The following is a 15,889-nucleotide window of genomic DNA, read 5'->3' as shown; positions in this document are numbered from 1 at the left end:
TTTCTCAGGGCAGGTCAGAAAGAATCTCTGAAAGAGCAAAAATACACACTGAGATGTGCTGCATTACTCTTTGTATCACATAAAAAAGGGAAAATGGAGTGTGGTTTGGCTGTTCGTTTCTCCAGACTAGGACTCTAGAAGAAGGAGATCAGTACAAAACGTTTACATTTAACACATGAAAAATGCAAATCTAAAATACATCCATTAAACTATGCTACCAGCTAGACGTTTGGCATAGCTAAGATCCTTGATTATATTTTGGAAAGTCTTATGCTTACCGAAGCTGCATTTATTAGTTGAAAAATCAGTCAAATTTTAATATTGTAATTTAAAATAACTGCTTTGAATCTGAATGTATTTTAAAATGTCATTTATTTCTGTATTTCCAGCATCATTACTCCAGTGTTCAGTGTCACATGATCCTTCAGAAATCACTCTAATATGCTGCTCTAATTTGCTGCACAAGAAACATTTCTTATTATTATCAATGCTGAAAACGGTTGTGCTGATTCACATTTTTGCTGAAACCGGGATGCATTTCTGCCAAAAGCCGCCAGTCAGCTCGACTCTTTCCCGCTCTCTGCTCAGTGGTCTATGATTTCACAGGTTCTCTGCAGATCTCAGATTAACTTTTGCATAATGCTGCGGCGAGTGCTGTCTGAAAGCATGAAAATAACAGCAGTCATGGAATCTTTTTCAGCTAATAATATCTCTAAAGAGTCTTTCTGTAAATTGCACTGCATTATGATCAGGTTCACTGGGGCTTAAATAAATAATGAGCTTCTTGAAAAGTAAAAGGACCACTTTTACAAGACAACTGATGTCTAAATATGAACAAAATCATCTTACTCCAGTTATAAAGTCACAGTGGAAGTAATTGATGAGAAATGACTACCACTGTCCATGGCTGGTGGCCTAAAGCTCATAGATCTGAATTACACTATGCACTTTGGATATAATTAAATGCAAAATAACAAGCAACTAAATTTGTTATTTATAAGTCACATTAGTTTCACAGCATTTATTTAATTGCAAGCAACCACTTTCAGTCCTGTAAGAGAGTCAATAGCCACTAGAGGGCAAAGTCTGTCTATGTAACGATCACCATATCATTTCACAAAACCTTTGGAATAGCACTATTTTATGCTATTTCTGCAGTATATAATATGCAGAGCATTACCAACCCACCAAACAGTTGTTGGTACCTATTGATTTCCATAGCTTGAAATAATAATAATAACAGAAGTCAATGGGGACCAGAAACTGTTTGGTTCTTCAAGTGTTCAGCAGAAGAAAATACCCGTACAGATTTGGAACAACTTGAGGATGAGTAAATGATGACATAATTTTCATTTTTTGGGTAACTATCCCTTTAAGGGCTGATCTGAGCAGACATAAAGAGTTTCATTGTGGGCAGGATATTATGTGTGTGTTTTTTTCTTCACAATTGTAATTTCAGGATGAAACTTGAAGAGGATTTTGTAAGATGTGAACAAATGTGGTGTATAAAAAAAAAATTAAAAAAAAAAGTGTTTTCTAAAAGAATAATAAATTGCAACCACCAATTTTCAGTGTAATATTCCAGCTGCTACCTTCAAATTCAGAAGGAAAAGAAAAGGGTCTTACGCAGGGCATTTTGAACTTTCATTAAATGACGCAGTGTGAGAACTCATACTACAAATGAAGCAAAATTACATTTTGTAATTTAATTAGATCCAGTGGAAAACAATATCCTATCAAAGCTATAAGAACTCATAGCAATGAACTTTCAGAAGTAGCATCGGTGTGGGAAGTGCAGGTGTGTTTTCGAGCTGATATTGCTTTTGTTAAAAATATGTCATACTTTTGATCCGTGGGTGGCCAGGTCTTATCCATATCTATTTCTGTTTCTTATTAGGGCAAGGAAAGAAGCACCTCTCCGAGACATCTGCCACCACTGACAAAACCATAAGAGCAACGACACCGAGTTCCTGCCTTTATTAACACCTGTGGAAAACACACTGCCCTTCTCAAAACAAACTTCTTACAAATCAGCCATGTTTCACTTTATACTTCTTTCTCTCTGTCCTCACAGGCTGCATTTTTTCCCTCTCTCTCCGTCTTCCTCCGTGTCTCTTTCTCTGTCATTTAACGTCCTTGCTGGGTCATTGCACCTCTATTGGAATCAGTTACATGAGAGCTCTGGTATTTGCTGACTATTGTCTGGCGGGATATTGCAGTCACTGACCCTGCAGATTTGCTAGAGGTTATCCGGAAAACCCGATGCTTCCTTGTGTTTAAAAGGGCCAAAATATACGTTCAATTATATACGTCATTTTTAATAGAATTAAATATAATTGATAATTAGTGGACTTTGAAGGAGATATGCTTTCCTTGCCTTTGGGATCTTTATTTCAATGTTTTTTTCTCAAGTAGCATAGGGCTGAAATACATTATAGGCCTACTGGCAAATTCAGCAGGGGATTCTTGTGTGTAGAGCAGGGATAATGTTAATAAGCCCAGCTGAGTTTGACAGATCCTTGCTGTCTGGCACTCTAGCATACTTAAAGCAGGAATAATAATAATAATAATAATATGTATGCAAAACAATTCATTGTGGTGAACCCATTCATGGAATCCTAAAATAATTCAGGAGGCAGAATAAAGTTAGTGTGTTTGATATATGGTTGTTTGTCTGACCATGCATTACAGTTGATTTAGGAAGCCAGACAACCCCATACAGCAAAAAATAAATAGATTCTTGGCCAAATATATTAAATATTATGCTCAATATATATTGTAAACAGTGAAGCTCAATGACACACATTTTTGAGAGAACAAGGGAAAAAACATATATGTATATATATTTTTTTTTTCAACCTTCATGTTCCAAAGTTGATTTCAAAATCCTTTTCAGGGGTAAGAAATTACATTTTCAATTTTACAGTCACATTATGTTTTTCAGAGACTCTTAAGATGTTGTTTCCAACACAGCGGCTCAACAGTGTCATGAGTTGAGACACTTCATGATGTGATATGATAGCAGGAGTGGGAGATTGATTAAATCTCCAGTGTTTTCAGTGTTAAGTCCATGTCTGTTGGCTCTCACCTGTGCTGTTTGATCCAGAACTGTTTGTCTTGTCCTGATAGGTACGTGTGCGGTGACATCGACCTACTCACTGCGACAATCCAATTTTGTAGCGGCAACATGAAAAAGTCCAATCTCTCTAGAGACCGAAAACAATTACATATCGCAGTTTATCAAAAGTGACCATTTGAATCCTAAACCCGTAATTGGTTTGTCTACACAGTCAGAACAGACCACGCTGTTTGTCAAGGGCTGGAAAACATCCAAAATCCCACATTGCATAGCCTAAACAGCAGCAGCAATTTCAGAAAGACACTCCTCATTTGGTACTTGGGACTGCAGCTAAAAGATTCAAGCTAAAGGTCTTAAATCATGTATTCCTGCAATTATCACGGATGCATTTTCATAAAAGCCCCACTGGAACCTTAACTAACAGCATCATCAGTATTGCAGCAGGTGGCCACACTTTCATCACATGCAGGAGAAAGATAAAAAGGCATTTGTGATGCTGATGCATATAATACAATCTGGTGAAACTGACTAATACATTATGCTCTTATATTAAATGAAATCTAAGAAAGACCCCTCTCCATGCATTCAGCAGCTACGTGAATTAACATCAAGTCAAACAGTAAGTCCTGAATAATGAACTCTAATGAAATTCATTAAAGTTTCACACGTATTGTATCAACCATCTATTAGAATAAAAGGCAACCAAATAAAAGTATTCATTAATATACTGAATGTTTCAGATTGTATCAAAAAGGGCAGCCAATTTCTATAAAGAAGCTCTTGTATTATTTAACAAAATCCTTGTAGCAGTGTTTGATTGGCAGCTCTTTTATCATATAGATTTACTGATATCTGCTTCACTGTCTTTGTATGTGAGGTTGAACCATGGGGATAGCTGTCTTTAAAAATCAATTTGTTTGGTGTTAATTCCCACAAGGCAAGAGGAAAAACTGAAAAGTAAAGGGGAGAGATTGTGTTTCAAGAGTGTAAAAACTCATTTGCATCTTAGCGAGAACACGGTGACTGTTTTAACATGACATCAGTGACTGATAAAGAAGAATTTATGTAGTAGAAATAACCTTTCACATGCAAATATTGTGAGTCTTAGTTAAGTGTATTATTCCTTTATACCACTACTGTACAAGTGGAATTTGTCCTGTTTGGTCAATGACAAATGACAATCAAGGAGTATCTATTTTACATTTACATTTAATTATTAAGCAGACACTTATATACAAACTGACTTGCAAATGAGGACAATAGAAGCAATCAAAACCAACAAAAAAAGCAATAATATGTAAGTACTGTGATAAGTCTCAGTTAGCCCAATGCAGAACATGTAGCAAGTATCTTTTTAAATTAATAAATAAAAAGAAAACAAGTAGAGACAATAGAAAAAGAATAGAGAAAGCAATCTTTTTTATAGAGTCAGAGTTTTAATAAAAAGAAAACCAATCGAATGCAAGCTTCTGGAGGGCACAAAAGTCTGCAGTAGTGGATTTAGTTAAAGAGGTGCAGAGCCAGTGGTTGTTTTGTATGCAAACATCAATGCTTTGAATTTTTTGTGAGGAGCTATTGGTAGTCAGTTCAAATTGACGAACTGAGGTTTGACATGCACTCTTTTTGGCTCATTGAAGACTAATCTTGCAGCCACATTCTGGATTAGTTTTAGAGGTTTGATTTAGTGTGATGGAAGCCTGCCAAGAGTGCATTGAGATAGTCCAGCCTGGACAGAACAAGAGCTGTGTATCATGTTCTGAAAGAAAGGACCTGATTTTCCTAAAGTTGAATAAACAAAATCTGCAGGACATTTTAGTTTTAGCAATGTAGTCTGAGAAATTCAGCTCATCAATGAAATTCAGATCATCTATTACAACTCCAGTAACAACTTTGGTTGATGTTCTGTAGCTGGATGGGGAAATTGTGATGAAGTGATGGGTTTGCTGAAACCACAAGCATTTCTATCTTGGCAAGATTAAGCTGAAGGTGATGATCCTTCATCCAGCAAGAAATAAATGTTAGACAAGCTGAGAAGCGAGCAGCTACCGTCAGATCATCAGCATGAAATGAGAGGTAGAGTTGAGTGTCAGCATAGCAGTGATATGAAAAGCCATGTTTCTGAATGACAGAATCTAGTGATGCCATGTATACAGAGAAGAGAAGTGGTCCAAGAACTGAGCCCTGAGGCACCCCTGTAGCTTTGTCGAAGCCATATCACCCTTTAGCCGAAGACAAGTTGCCCACTGAAGCTAAGCAGGGTTGAGCATCCAGTTGTATGCTGCACACTGGTGGTGGTTGAGGAGAGAGCCCATCAGGATTATAAAGTGCTTTTGGTGTACAGCAATACACAATAAAGCATTATATAAATGCCTAATTCATTCATTCATTCATTCAGTCATAGATGTTGCATTCTGGACACCTCACCCTTCCTAGATACCTCAAAGGGCCTACCTGAGGGGTAAGAATTAAACCACTGAGTGCGGTCCCTGAGATGCCCTTTGCCAATTGCGCTGACAGGAGGATCTGGTGGATAACGGCATCAAAAGCAGCAGACAGATCCAGCAAGATAAGTATTGAAGATTTGAAAGCCGCTCTTGCCAGTCTTAGGGCTTCAACATCCTAGAGTAAGGCAGTCTCGGTTGACTTCTGAAGCCAGACTGGCTGCTGTCCAGGAGTTTTTTTACTTTGTGAGAAATTCAGAGACTTGGTTATACTTAATTTCTGCAAGTGTTTTTGCAGTGAAAGGAAGAAGGGATAATGTCTGTAGTTCTCTATAGATGAGCTGGGTTGAGAGTAGGTTTCTATAGTGGAGTTATCGGAGCCTGTTTAAATGTTGAGGGAAAAACACCAGTGTGAAGGGATGTGTTAATGATGTGCAACAATTACAAATCAATTACAACTGAAGAAGAAATCGTTTTAAGGAGATTAGATGTAATAGGATTAAGCAGAGAGGTAGTAGGATGAAAGGAAAAAATCTAGAAAAAGAAAATAACAACCACAAAATTTCAAAAAGAAAAATCTCATTAAAATGTGCCAAATGCTTAGAAATCTATTATTTGCATTTCACATGCTGAAAAACCCTTATTTCACCCTTTTTTTTAGTTTATATATAATTACTTAAAATGCTTTTTGTAAATATCAAATAAAAAACTGCCCCATATGAGTTTTTTATTTATTTATTTTATTTTAATGATTATTTAAAAAGATAAATATGGTTAATAAAAGTTTTTTTTCTTAATAAACATCATAAGTTTATTTATTGATAGTTAATTATTTATAAATGTATTTAATCTTTGGGGAGTCTTTAGTTATTTAAGGGATTTTCTGTTTAATATTAATTCCTGTTTTGTTTTCTTGTTATTTTTTGTTTCATTATGACATAAAAGGTCTCACCCAAGTATTTTTGTACTGTATGCACAGAAAATATTAAAAAAAATAAATAATTCTGGATAATTAAATGCATGCTCATCAGAGAATATTCATTGTATGTATTAATTGCATTTTTTTAAATGATGAGGAATAATTCACACAAAAGTGACAATAATGCCATGTCATTTCAAACCTGTATTACTCTATTTCTTCTACATACAGTATAATGAAAGTGTTTAAAACAATAGTAAACCCCATAAACTTCATTTAAATACATATATATATATTTTATTATATATATATATATGTATTTATACATATATCCTCTTTTATTTTCCATGTATTACAGAAAGTAATACAGGTTTGGAACAACATGAAGATGAGAAAATGATGACAGTATTTGAATGATTCCTTTAATAACCAGGACAAAAAAACAAGTGTTGTGTCATTACCTATGTTTATGCATACAGTCAGAGAGTGTGGACCGCTGCATAGGTCAGAGGTCATATATGGGCTCAGATATGCTGCTTGTATGTAATTCTGTGTCCATGATGCAGACATAACCACGATGAATTATGGAAGGCTGATGTTATGGTGTTATGACTGGAGACCAGATCTAGCACGGCATTGATCAACACTTAGTTGTAGCTCAGTAAGTTCAAGGTGAACATGACATTCAGGGAGTGCACTTGCTTTATGAGTGTTGCTGTATGCCTGGGCGTGAATTTAGCTTCATGTGATCCAATTCAGTATATTAAACTCATATTTCTGTCTATTAAAGCACCATTTAATTGCTCTCTCTTTATGTAAGGCTGGTTAAAGTCATATCCACCCATTGATCAAAGCTGACATGATATTACAAGCAGTTACGTTAGATAGGCATTCAGGGTGTGGAAATTTCAGATTCAATAGGATGATATTGATCCTGAACATCTGAGTTTAAGCGTATGTGTGTGTGTGTGTCTGTGTCTGTGCGTGTGTGTGTGTGTGTGTGTGTGTGTGTCTGTGTTTGTGTGTGTGCATGAGAGAGAGAGAGACACAGATGAGGAGTGAGAGAAAGAATGTCTCTGTCAGTTCTTTTCTCTCAGCACCTTAATGAAAGTCTGGATATTACGATTCAAGGTTGAATTCATTCGCGTGGAGGACAACGTTCTCCCTGAGCATTTGCAAATGGCACCTGATGAAACAAATTATGAATGTTGATGACCGGGGACTTTCACAGCCAGAAAAAAGCTCTTTGCAGCTGGTTTCTGTCCGACATTTAGTGTTTATAGGTAAACACATAGGTTACACAGTCTTGCTGTTAGGTAAAGTGATCAGTCAGCTGTCAGCTGTGAGGGATAAACCTTTTCATATTTAGCATTTCACAACTCCTAGGTGTTTTATGCATGGTGAAGATGTATCGCAAGCTCTCCCTGCATGTCCACTTAATTTCTGTATTATTCATAAGGAAATTGTGGGTCATCCGTGGCTGATTTATTGCCTCTCCAGACAGATGGTTAATCAGTTTCTTGGAGAGGCTCTTGTTGGATTGCAGGTGTGTGCTGGATTGGAAACAGCATGGATAAATATTTGATTTACTCTCTTTTAAAATGCTAATCTTCACCTGATACTAGCAGCTTTTGGTGGTTAGTTCTCTATAACACATACATGTCTTATGGTACAGTATTAATCATAAATGTTTGGCATGCGTAGCAGCCTTGTGTGTTTCTTAAAGGGCTGGTTAATTATATATTTATCTATTAATATTAAATAATTAGAAATAATTTTAGTATATATGGGACGAAATATACATATAAGAATATAATGAACTTCATTTTTATCAAATATGGGACATTTAGATTTGGAATGAACTTTGAATCAGATAAATAAATGTTCAGGCTCATGCTATCAGGGACAAACGCTGAGACGGAGCATCTTTCGTAATTAATAAGCAGAAAGCATCCTGAGTTTGGCTGCCGTTGCTCATCTGCACCGTTAGATCACTTCCAGACATATTTCAGTCTGTTTACGTCTCCTTTCCTTTGACTTTTTCATCTCTCTCTCTCTCTCTCTCTCTCTCTCTCTCTCTCTCTCACACACACACACACACACACACACACACACCTGCTTGCTCTTTTGGTCCCGGATTTGCTATCTTAAACTTCTTTAAAAGCCAAACATAAAAAACTTAATAGAAAAAGGCAATTAAAAACCGTTAATGCTCATATAAACATATCAGGAACTTTCAAATAAGCTTTTTAGCCGTGTTATTTTAAGGTTTTTACCTCAATCAGTATCTTCCTGCCCTCTCTCTCTCTCTCTGTGACACATTCTCATGTATAAAGCGCAGCCTCCAGCGCACAACATCTACTCAGTGTAATAGGCAGAGACTGGACGGTGGAGGGGCCAGAGAGGAGAGATACTGAGAGTGAAACAGCAAAACACAGAGAGAGAGAGAGAGAGGGAAGGAAGAGAGAAAGGGGGAGGGAAAAGAGTCTAATGACAGCTAGAGAGGCATTCTGATGGACTCCTCACTTTTACAAGAGCTTTGGACACTGAATGTGGCTGATTTTATGCACTTTTCGGGTCTTTGTGTTCAATTTGCAGAGAAATGATCCACCGATTTTTTAAAAAGAGAGGGATTTTTTAAAACAGTTTAGATTGTTTTTGTATTAGCTTATTTATTAACTGGAAATCAATTTTGGTTTGGGACATCATCCGACCTCAGTAGGACGAGATGAGAGAAGCGTGGAGGGTCTTCTTTCTTCTGCCCGTCTTTCTGCGGCTGGAGTATGGTAAAGTCTGACCTTCGGTTTAACTTTACAAGTAACTCGCTGCAGTTACAAAATACCCTTGATTTCCTGTTTATGTCCTGATGCAGTGTGAATGAGCGGTAGTGAGCAGTTCAGGGGCTGTTTTGTCCCTACATAATATTTTTCAAAGACAATAAATCCCTATGCACATAACTAGAAAAAAGCTTAGACGACAATAATGATACTTAGAATATTCTAATAATTATTGAATAACGTTATGTTTTGAATGTAAAAAATTAAGTTTGTAATGGAAACAGCTTTTATCCCATGTGTATGGTGTAGATGTAAGCAGCGCTGATGAAACTTGGTTTTTACTCTGACCAGTGTTTTCCACCGGTCCAGCTCGTGCCCATGCGGAAGAAAGACTCCTGCAATCTTTGTTCAGCAACTACAACAAGCTCTCTCGTCCGGTGGCGAACATCTCGGACGTGGTTCTGGTCCACTTTGGCCTGTCCATTGCTCAGCTCATTGACGTGGTGAGTCTCAGTTGCTTTCTAGCACAGCAACATCTTCATTTTATCAACCAAAAAAAGTTTATGGACAGTGAACGATGTTATATTTTTCTTTCAAAATGTGCAGACATATACTCACTGTTTATTTAACCTTAATCTCTTACTACTCTCTGTTGCATGGATATCCTACTTTGCACCATAATAAACCAGGATGAGAAAAATCAGATGATGACCACAAATGTCTGGGTGAAGCAGGTGGGTTTTCATAAAAAAAAAATAATAAAACGAAAGCCCATAATTGTGCATTAATGAGATTTTTAATTGGAACTGGGCTCTTGTTGCTTCGCTCTCCACCCTGTCATACCTGCTGGTTGTGAACGGTGATGAGCGCACATGTTTCCCTGCAGGAGTGGAACGATTACAAGCTGCGCTGGAACCCAGAGGAGTATGAGAATGTCACCTCCATCAGGATCCCCTCCGAGATCATCTGGAGACCGGATATTGTGCTCTATAACAAGTGTGTGAAGCTTTTAACAATCCGGAATTCGGCCAAATCCATTTCTACAAATCTATATCCTCAAACACTGTTAACCTCCCGCTGTTCCAGCATTATAATGTGTTCGCGCTATCCAGACTGCGCTCTGGGCACCTGTTAACTCTTCTCCTCAGGGTGATGCTGTGGATCTTACAGAGGAAACTGGTGCATAATATTTCTAATCTTGAATCCCCCTTTAATCTTAATTCTGTATGTCTTCTGTTCATGTAGTGATAACTAGAAGACATGGGAATTAGGCTGTCCTTCATTATGAAGGCTGATATGAGTGCTGATCAGTGCTGCCCTTATAAGAAACCAGGTTCAAGTGACGAAATTACAGACGGTTCAGTGTGTATGACTTTTGCACTAAAAGAAGAACTAGGTTTTAAAGAACATCTTACAATTACTGATCAGAAATGGAGTATAATTGGTTGCTAACAAAGGATAATGTAAGGTAAGGATGTTTTATTTACCTTTTTATTTTAAATAATGCCAAAAAAATAGCCAAAAAAAAACACGCTTTTCATTTTTCTCAGGCTGCATGCAGTTTGATTCTGAGCCGGTTCTTTTACAGAATCTTTCAAAAAAGACTCGTGAAATCAGGAGTCAAGACTGGAATACACTACATCTCTTTTTAAAATCAGAAAAGATTTACACTTGCAGACTCTGTAAATAGTCATAGTGGAAAACTGGCCTTGTTGCCTCGTTGCTAGAAGATGCTTGACAAAGGAAAACAACGTGTGTTTAAAATAGGCTGACAATATCACTGGATGCAATCAAAATCTAAAGTAAAAAAAATCTGTCTGTGACCATCATACATTACGCATTTTTCTATGAAATCTGTCAACTCAAATCTGCAGACTACCTCTGATTTGCGGCAGCTAGTGTCGACTTATCCAAACTGTAAATCAGGGCAAAAGTCATGTAGTGTATTCCAGGCTTTAGCAGATTGAATTAGTGACGAGGTGTTCTCGAAAATGAGTCAACGAACCCGCTCACTTCAACAGGAAGTTACCGTTACTTTTATTATTGCTCATCACATGGAACTCAAATTACTACTCATATTTCAATTGATGTGTAGTTTATTAGGATCGGACAATATTTGGCCTATATTTGAAAATCTGGAATCTGAGGGAGCAAAAAAAACCTAAATACTGAAAAATCCCCTTTAAAGTTCTCCAAGTTATTTTTTTGCATTGCATATTACTAATCATAAATTACATTTATATAAAATTATGTACTTATGGTAGGAAATAAAAATATATCTTCATGGAAAATGATCTTTACTTAATATCCTAATGATTTTTGGCATAAAAGGAAAATCAACAATTTTGACCCACACAATGTTTTTTTGGCTATTGCTAAAATTATACCCTAGCGACTTAAAACTGGTTTTGTGGTCCAGGGGACAAATATATATTTTTAAAAGTCCTTTTGATCAGCTTTTTTAAAATTGCTAGGAAATTTCAAATAGCATTATATGATCACCAAACCTTGGAATGGACTGCTTGATTGATAGATAGATAAATCAGTCAATTTTGGCAACATTCATTCAAAAACTGAGGTGTATAAGCTCAGATCAATGAGGCCTATAATTAATCATTTCCAAAATTAAATACAAAACCTGTGCCAATTGAAATAAAACAAGTTGGTAAAAAAAAAAGACTCAATACATTTTTGGTAATAATATACAATAACAAGAAATCAATTAGCAATTTTTTTGTAGGCTGGTCATTTTTGACTGGAAACATCACAAGTGTAACAAAGTTAATGCAATAACTACCATTTTCTAGACAAAGCAAATCCTTTCCGGGTCAGATCACAATAGTTAGGAAGTCTTTTTGAAGCTTGATATAAACAGTGATAGAATTTTAGTTTGAACTGATCTTTACATGAGCTCTGATCGCACATTTTCATTTAGAGTGAAAACAGAAGCTTATAGAACCATTATGAACATGAGCCAAGATATCCGCTCTATTAGGAATAAAGTTGTGAGAGTTGAGAGGTTAAACACAGTCAAAGACGTCACGGGTTATTGATGGTTCGGCTCACTGTGATGCACTGACAACACTAAAGCTGTCTTTCACATTGCTCCACAGGTATTTCATGGCAGGTTCTGTCTGACAGTTTTGTGTTTGATCTGCAGTGCGGACGGAGACTTTGCGGTGACTCACTTGACTAAAGCCCAGGTGTTTTACAATGGCTGGATCAAATGGAAACCTCCTGCCATTTATAAAAGCTCCTGCAGCATAGATGTCACCTTCTTTCCCTTCGACCAGCAAAACTGCAAGATGAAATTTGGCTCATGGACGTACGATCGGGCCAAGATCGACCTGGTCAGCATGGCCAGTGACGTAGACCAGATGGACTACTGGGAAAGCGGAGAGTGGGTCATCATAAACGCTGTTGGCACTTACAACATCAAGAAGTACGAGTGCTGTACGGAAATCTACCCAGATATCACCTACTCCTTCATCATCAGACGTCTTCCTCTGTTCTACACCATCAATCTAATCATCCCCTGCCTGCTTATATCCTGCCTGACCGTGCTGGTCTTCTACCTTCCCTCAGAGTGTGCGGAGAAAATCACGCTGTGCATCTCTGTCCTCCTCTCTCTGACTGTCTTCCTCCTGCTCATCACGGAAATCATCCCCTCAACCTCACTAGTCATCCCGCTTATAGGCGAGTACCTCCTCTTCACCATGATCTTCGTCACCCTGTCTATCATCATCACCGTGTTTGTGCTCAACGTACACCACCGTTCGTCCCGCACACACAGCATGCCACACTGGGTGCGCCAGTTTTTCCTTCACCTGGTGCCCCGTTACTTGTTCATGAAACGTCCTCCCGCCTCAGGTAAGAGGAACTGTGGGAAACTGATTGAGATGATGCACAAGCCAATGGCATCACAGTCCATGTTTCTTCGGAACAACATTCTGGATATTTCTCCGCAAAGCCCGCTCCCTCATTTGGACATTGACGTGGTTGCCCGGCTGGATCAAATTCAGCAGGACTCTTCCCCCAAACCCTTGTTTTTCTGCAGTTCTCCCAGCAGCCAGTATTCCATCCTGCAAGAGGAGACGTCACAGACACCGCCGGTCCTCGCGTTTACATGCGCATACACAAACAGCATCTTCGCCTCAAGCACACCTTCGTTTCCTGATACTATGCTTGGTTCTCAGCTCCACACTATCCCACAGGAGGGAGCCGAGTGTACAGACTGTGATATCCAAGGCCGGAGTGTTGAGAGCGTCTTCATGGAAGCTAAAGAGAGTGTTCTGGGAGCAGGGAGTTGTCAACACTGTCTTACATCTGAAGGGACAAGCCTACAGAAGCTTGATCACGATGAAGCAGGGAGGTGTTCCAGACATAACATGCCCAGCGCTCAGATCTCCAGCTCTAACAGTGACGGCACTACTGATCTGAATGCAGAGCAGCCAGGGAGCAATCTGTCGCAGTCCCTGCTCAAGGCCCTGGAAGGAGTTCAATACATTGCTGACCATCTGAGAGCAGAAGATTCAGACTTTTCGGTAAGTTTGACCAATTAAAACAGTGCTTTGCCTTCAAATTCGTATAATCACTGTTACATCATTCCAAACCCATGTGATTTTCTTTCTTTGGTGGAACATAAATGTTCACACAAGCCCTGCCGATATAACATGTTAATGTTAATGTTGTGCATTAAATTATAGAAAAAAGAATGTGTTCAAATTAACACTGTTTCCATCATCAGGTTTTAATGCGCATTTTTAAGTAATAAGGAGCCTATGGAAACGCCCAATTTGGAATTTTCTTTGAATTCGCAACATTTTTTATAAATAAAACAAAAACACTTCTTGATAAACTGGCACAAAAAAATCACTAAGAAAAGTAGGAGAAGCCACTGAATATAATCATTTTCATATATAATAAATGACTCGCTCTCTAAATAATAAATGCGGTCGTTGCTTTCATAGGTGGATGCTGCAGTCGTGTAAGACAGTTCTGGGAGGAGATTACAGAAATACTTTGAAAGACTTTGCTCAGGCATTTCAGAAAGGCCAAAACAACATTTTAAATGCTGAGTAAATTAAGAGATTTTTTATCCATCACTCGTGCAATTCTTGCAATTCTTTAAATGCAGATAAAAACAGGGCGATGGAAACATAGCTAATGACTAAAACTGGTAACTCACCTTTGTTAACAGTTAATTAAAACAACCAATATATTATTTCAAGAATTATAGCCTGTCTGATTGCTCTGTGTATTTATGGATTACTAAATTGAATATAAGTTCTTGAAACAAACTATTGATTGCGTCATATGTTTTATTAGATTCCTCTTTAGCAAGAGATTCTGCTCTAATCCTTCTGTGGCCTTTGATATTGACATATATATATATATATATATATATGTTTTATCGCTGCTCTTGCTACACTACAAAAAAAAAAAAAAAACCCACAGAAAACACAGTAGTCTCACAGGGAAGTAGTCATCCCCCCCAAAAATCAATTCTGAGAGAAAAAGATGCGAGTGAAAAATATATCATGATATCTGAAACGAATGAATCTCCTTTTGCCCCACCAGGTGAGGGAAGACTGGAAATATGTTGCCATGGTGATTGATAGAATATTCCTCTGGATGTTTGTGCTGGTGTGCATTCTGGGGACCGTCGGACTCTTCCTCCCACCGTGGCTGGCTGGAATGATCTAGATCCTCATCTAAAGTATCTGAATGGTTCTACGTGGGCGGGGAATGGCCTTGTCAATCACATCTGACTTCAGTGACCTCATTAAACTTTCGCTGTCATGAAAATTAACTGATGTTTATGGAGTCAATTCAATGCCACATATACTCACAAAATAATTGAAGTATTGCAAAATAAAATAAAGTTTTGCAAACGAAAATGAAAGGATTGAGAATTTTTGCAACATATTTTCCATAGTCATAGCTACTAATTTATTTGCAATGCTGCTTTTATTATGCGTTTCAGTCAAGTTTGAGCTTGCAATTCTGTTTTTCTCTTTGTGCTTCATGTTTCTTCGCGTCTCATTTTCTGGCATTGTTTTGACATGGGGATGGAGTCAAGGGACTGGCATGTACAACAGGCCTGGACATGCCTCCTTGGAAGTTACGTCATCAGCCTGAGACACAGATCATGTCTGATCAAGGCACCGTCATTGAGTAGAGGCATGCAGGTGGATCGTTTCCTTTTATTCACTACCATTAAAACATGCATGTTTTCGCTTTATAAACTATATGTGACCCTGAACCACAAAACCAATCTTAAAGTGCTAGGGTATATTTTTACCAATAGCCAAAAAAACATTGTATGGGTCAAAATGATCCATTTTACTTTTATGCATAAAATCATTAGGATATTAAGGCCCAATCCCAATTATACTCCTTAGCCCTTCCCCTTTCTCCTCCGTTTCGCCCTTTAAATGAAGATTTTTCGGGACCACACTTCAAACGAAGGGGTATGAATTATCTTGGCAACATGGCTGCTACTGCTAACAAAAAGACACATAAATGTAAGCTTTTTTGGCATAAATAAAGATTTTAACAAAAATGTATAATTTGTTTTATGTTACATTCAATTGTGAGTTCATATTTTTTTGCACCATCATATTCTAGATTTTCAAATAATTGTATCATAGCCAAATATTGTCTGATCCTA

At 37.6% G+C, this 15,889-nt stretch overlaps 1 protein-coding gene across 1 annotated transcript; it reads left to right on the top strand.

Annotated features, from left to right (window-relative positions):
• Positions 1-8,923: 8,923 nt before the first annotated feature.
• On the top strand, positions 8,924-15,677 carry chrna4b (cholinergic receptor, nicotinic, alpha 4b). Its single transcript, XM_026221196.1, has 6 exons — positions 8,924-9,225; positions 9,568-9,719; positions 9,906-9,950; positions 10,103-10,212; positions 12,377-13,760; positions 14,797-15,677. Exons 1-6 carry the CDS (start codon positions 9,168-9,170, stop codon positions 14,920-14,922), a joined length of 1,875 nt encoding a protein of 624 aa, XP_026076981.1. The 5' UTR covers positions 8,924-9,167; the 3' UTR covers positions 14,923-15,677.
• Positions 15,678-15,889: the final 212 nt, after the last annotated feature.

This window comes from Carassius auratus, chromosome 36 (assembly GCF_003368295.1).
Source record: "Carassius auratus strain Wakin chromosome 36, ASM336829v1, whole genome shotgun sequence".
In the NCBI taxonomy this organism is placed as follows: Eukaryota; Metazoa; Chordata; class Actinopteri; order Cypriniformes; family Cyprinidae; genus Carassius; species Carassius auratus.
The sequence above is the reverse complement of the archived record's forward strand: the minus strand, read 5'-3'. Positions and strand labels throughout refer to the sequence as shown.

Coding starts and splice junctions, on each gene's coding strand:
- chrna4b (XM_026221196.1), top strand. CDS start 9,168: ATGAGAGAAGCGTGGAGGGTCTTCTTTCTTCTGCCCGTCTTTCTGCGG. Junction 9,720..9,905: donor TTGCTCAGCTCATTGACGTG/GTGAGTCTCAGT, acceptor ATAATAAACCAG/GATGAGAAAAATCAGATGAT. Junction 10,213..12,376: donor GATATTGTGCTCTATAACAA/GTGTGTGAAGCT, acceptor TTTGATCTGCAG/TGCGGACGGAGACTTTGCGG.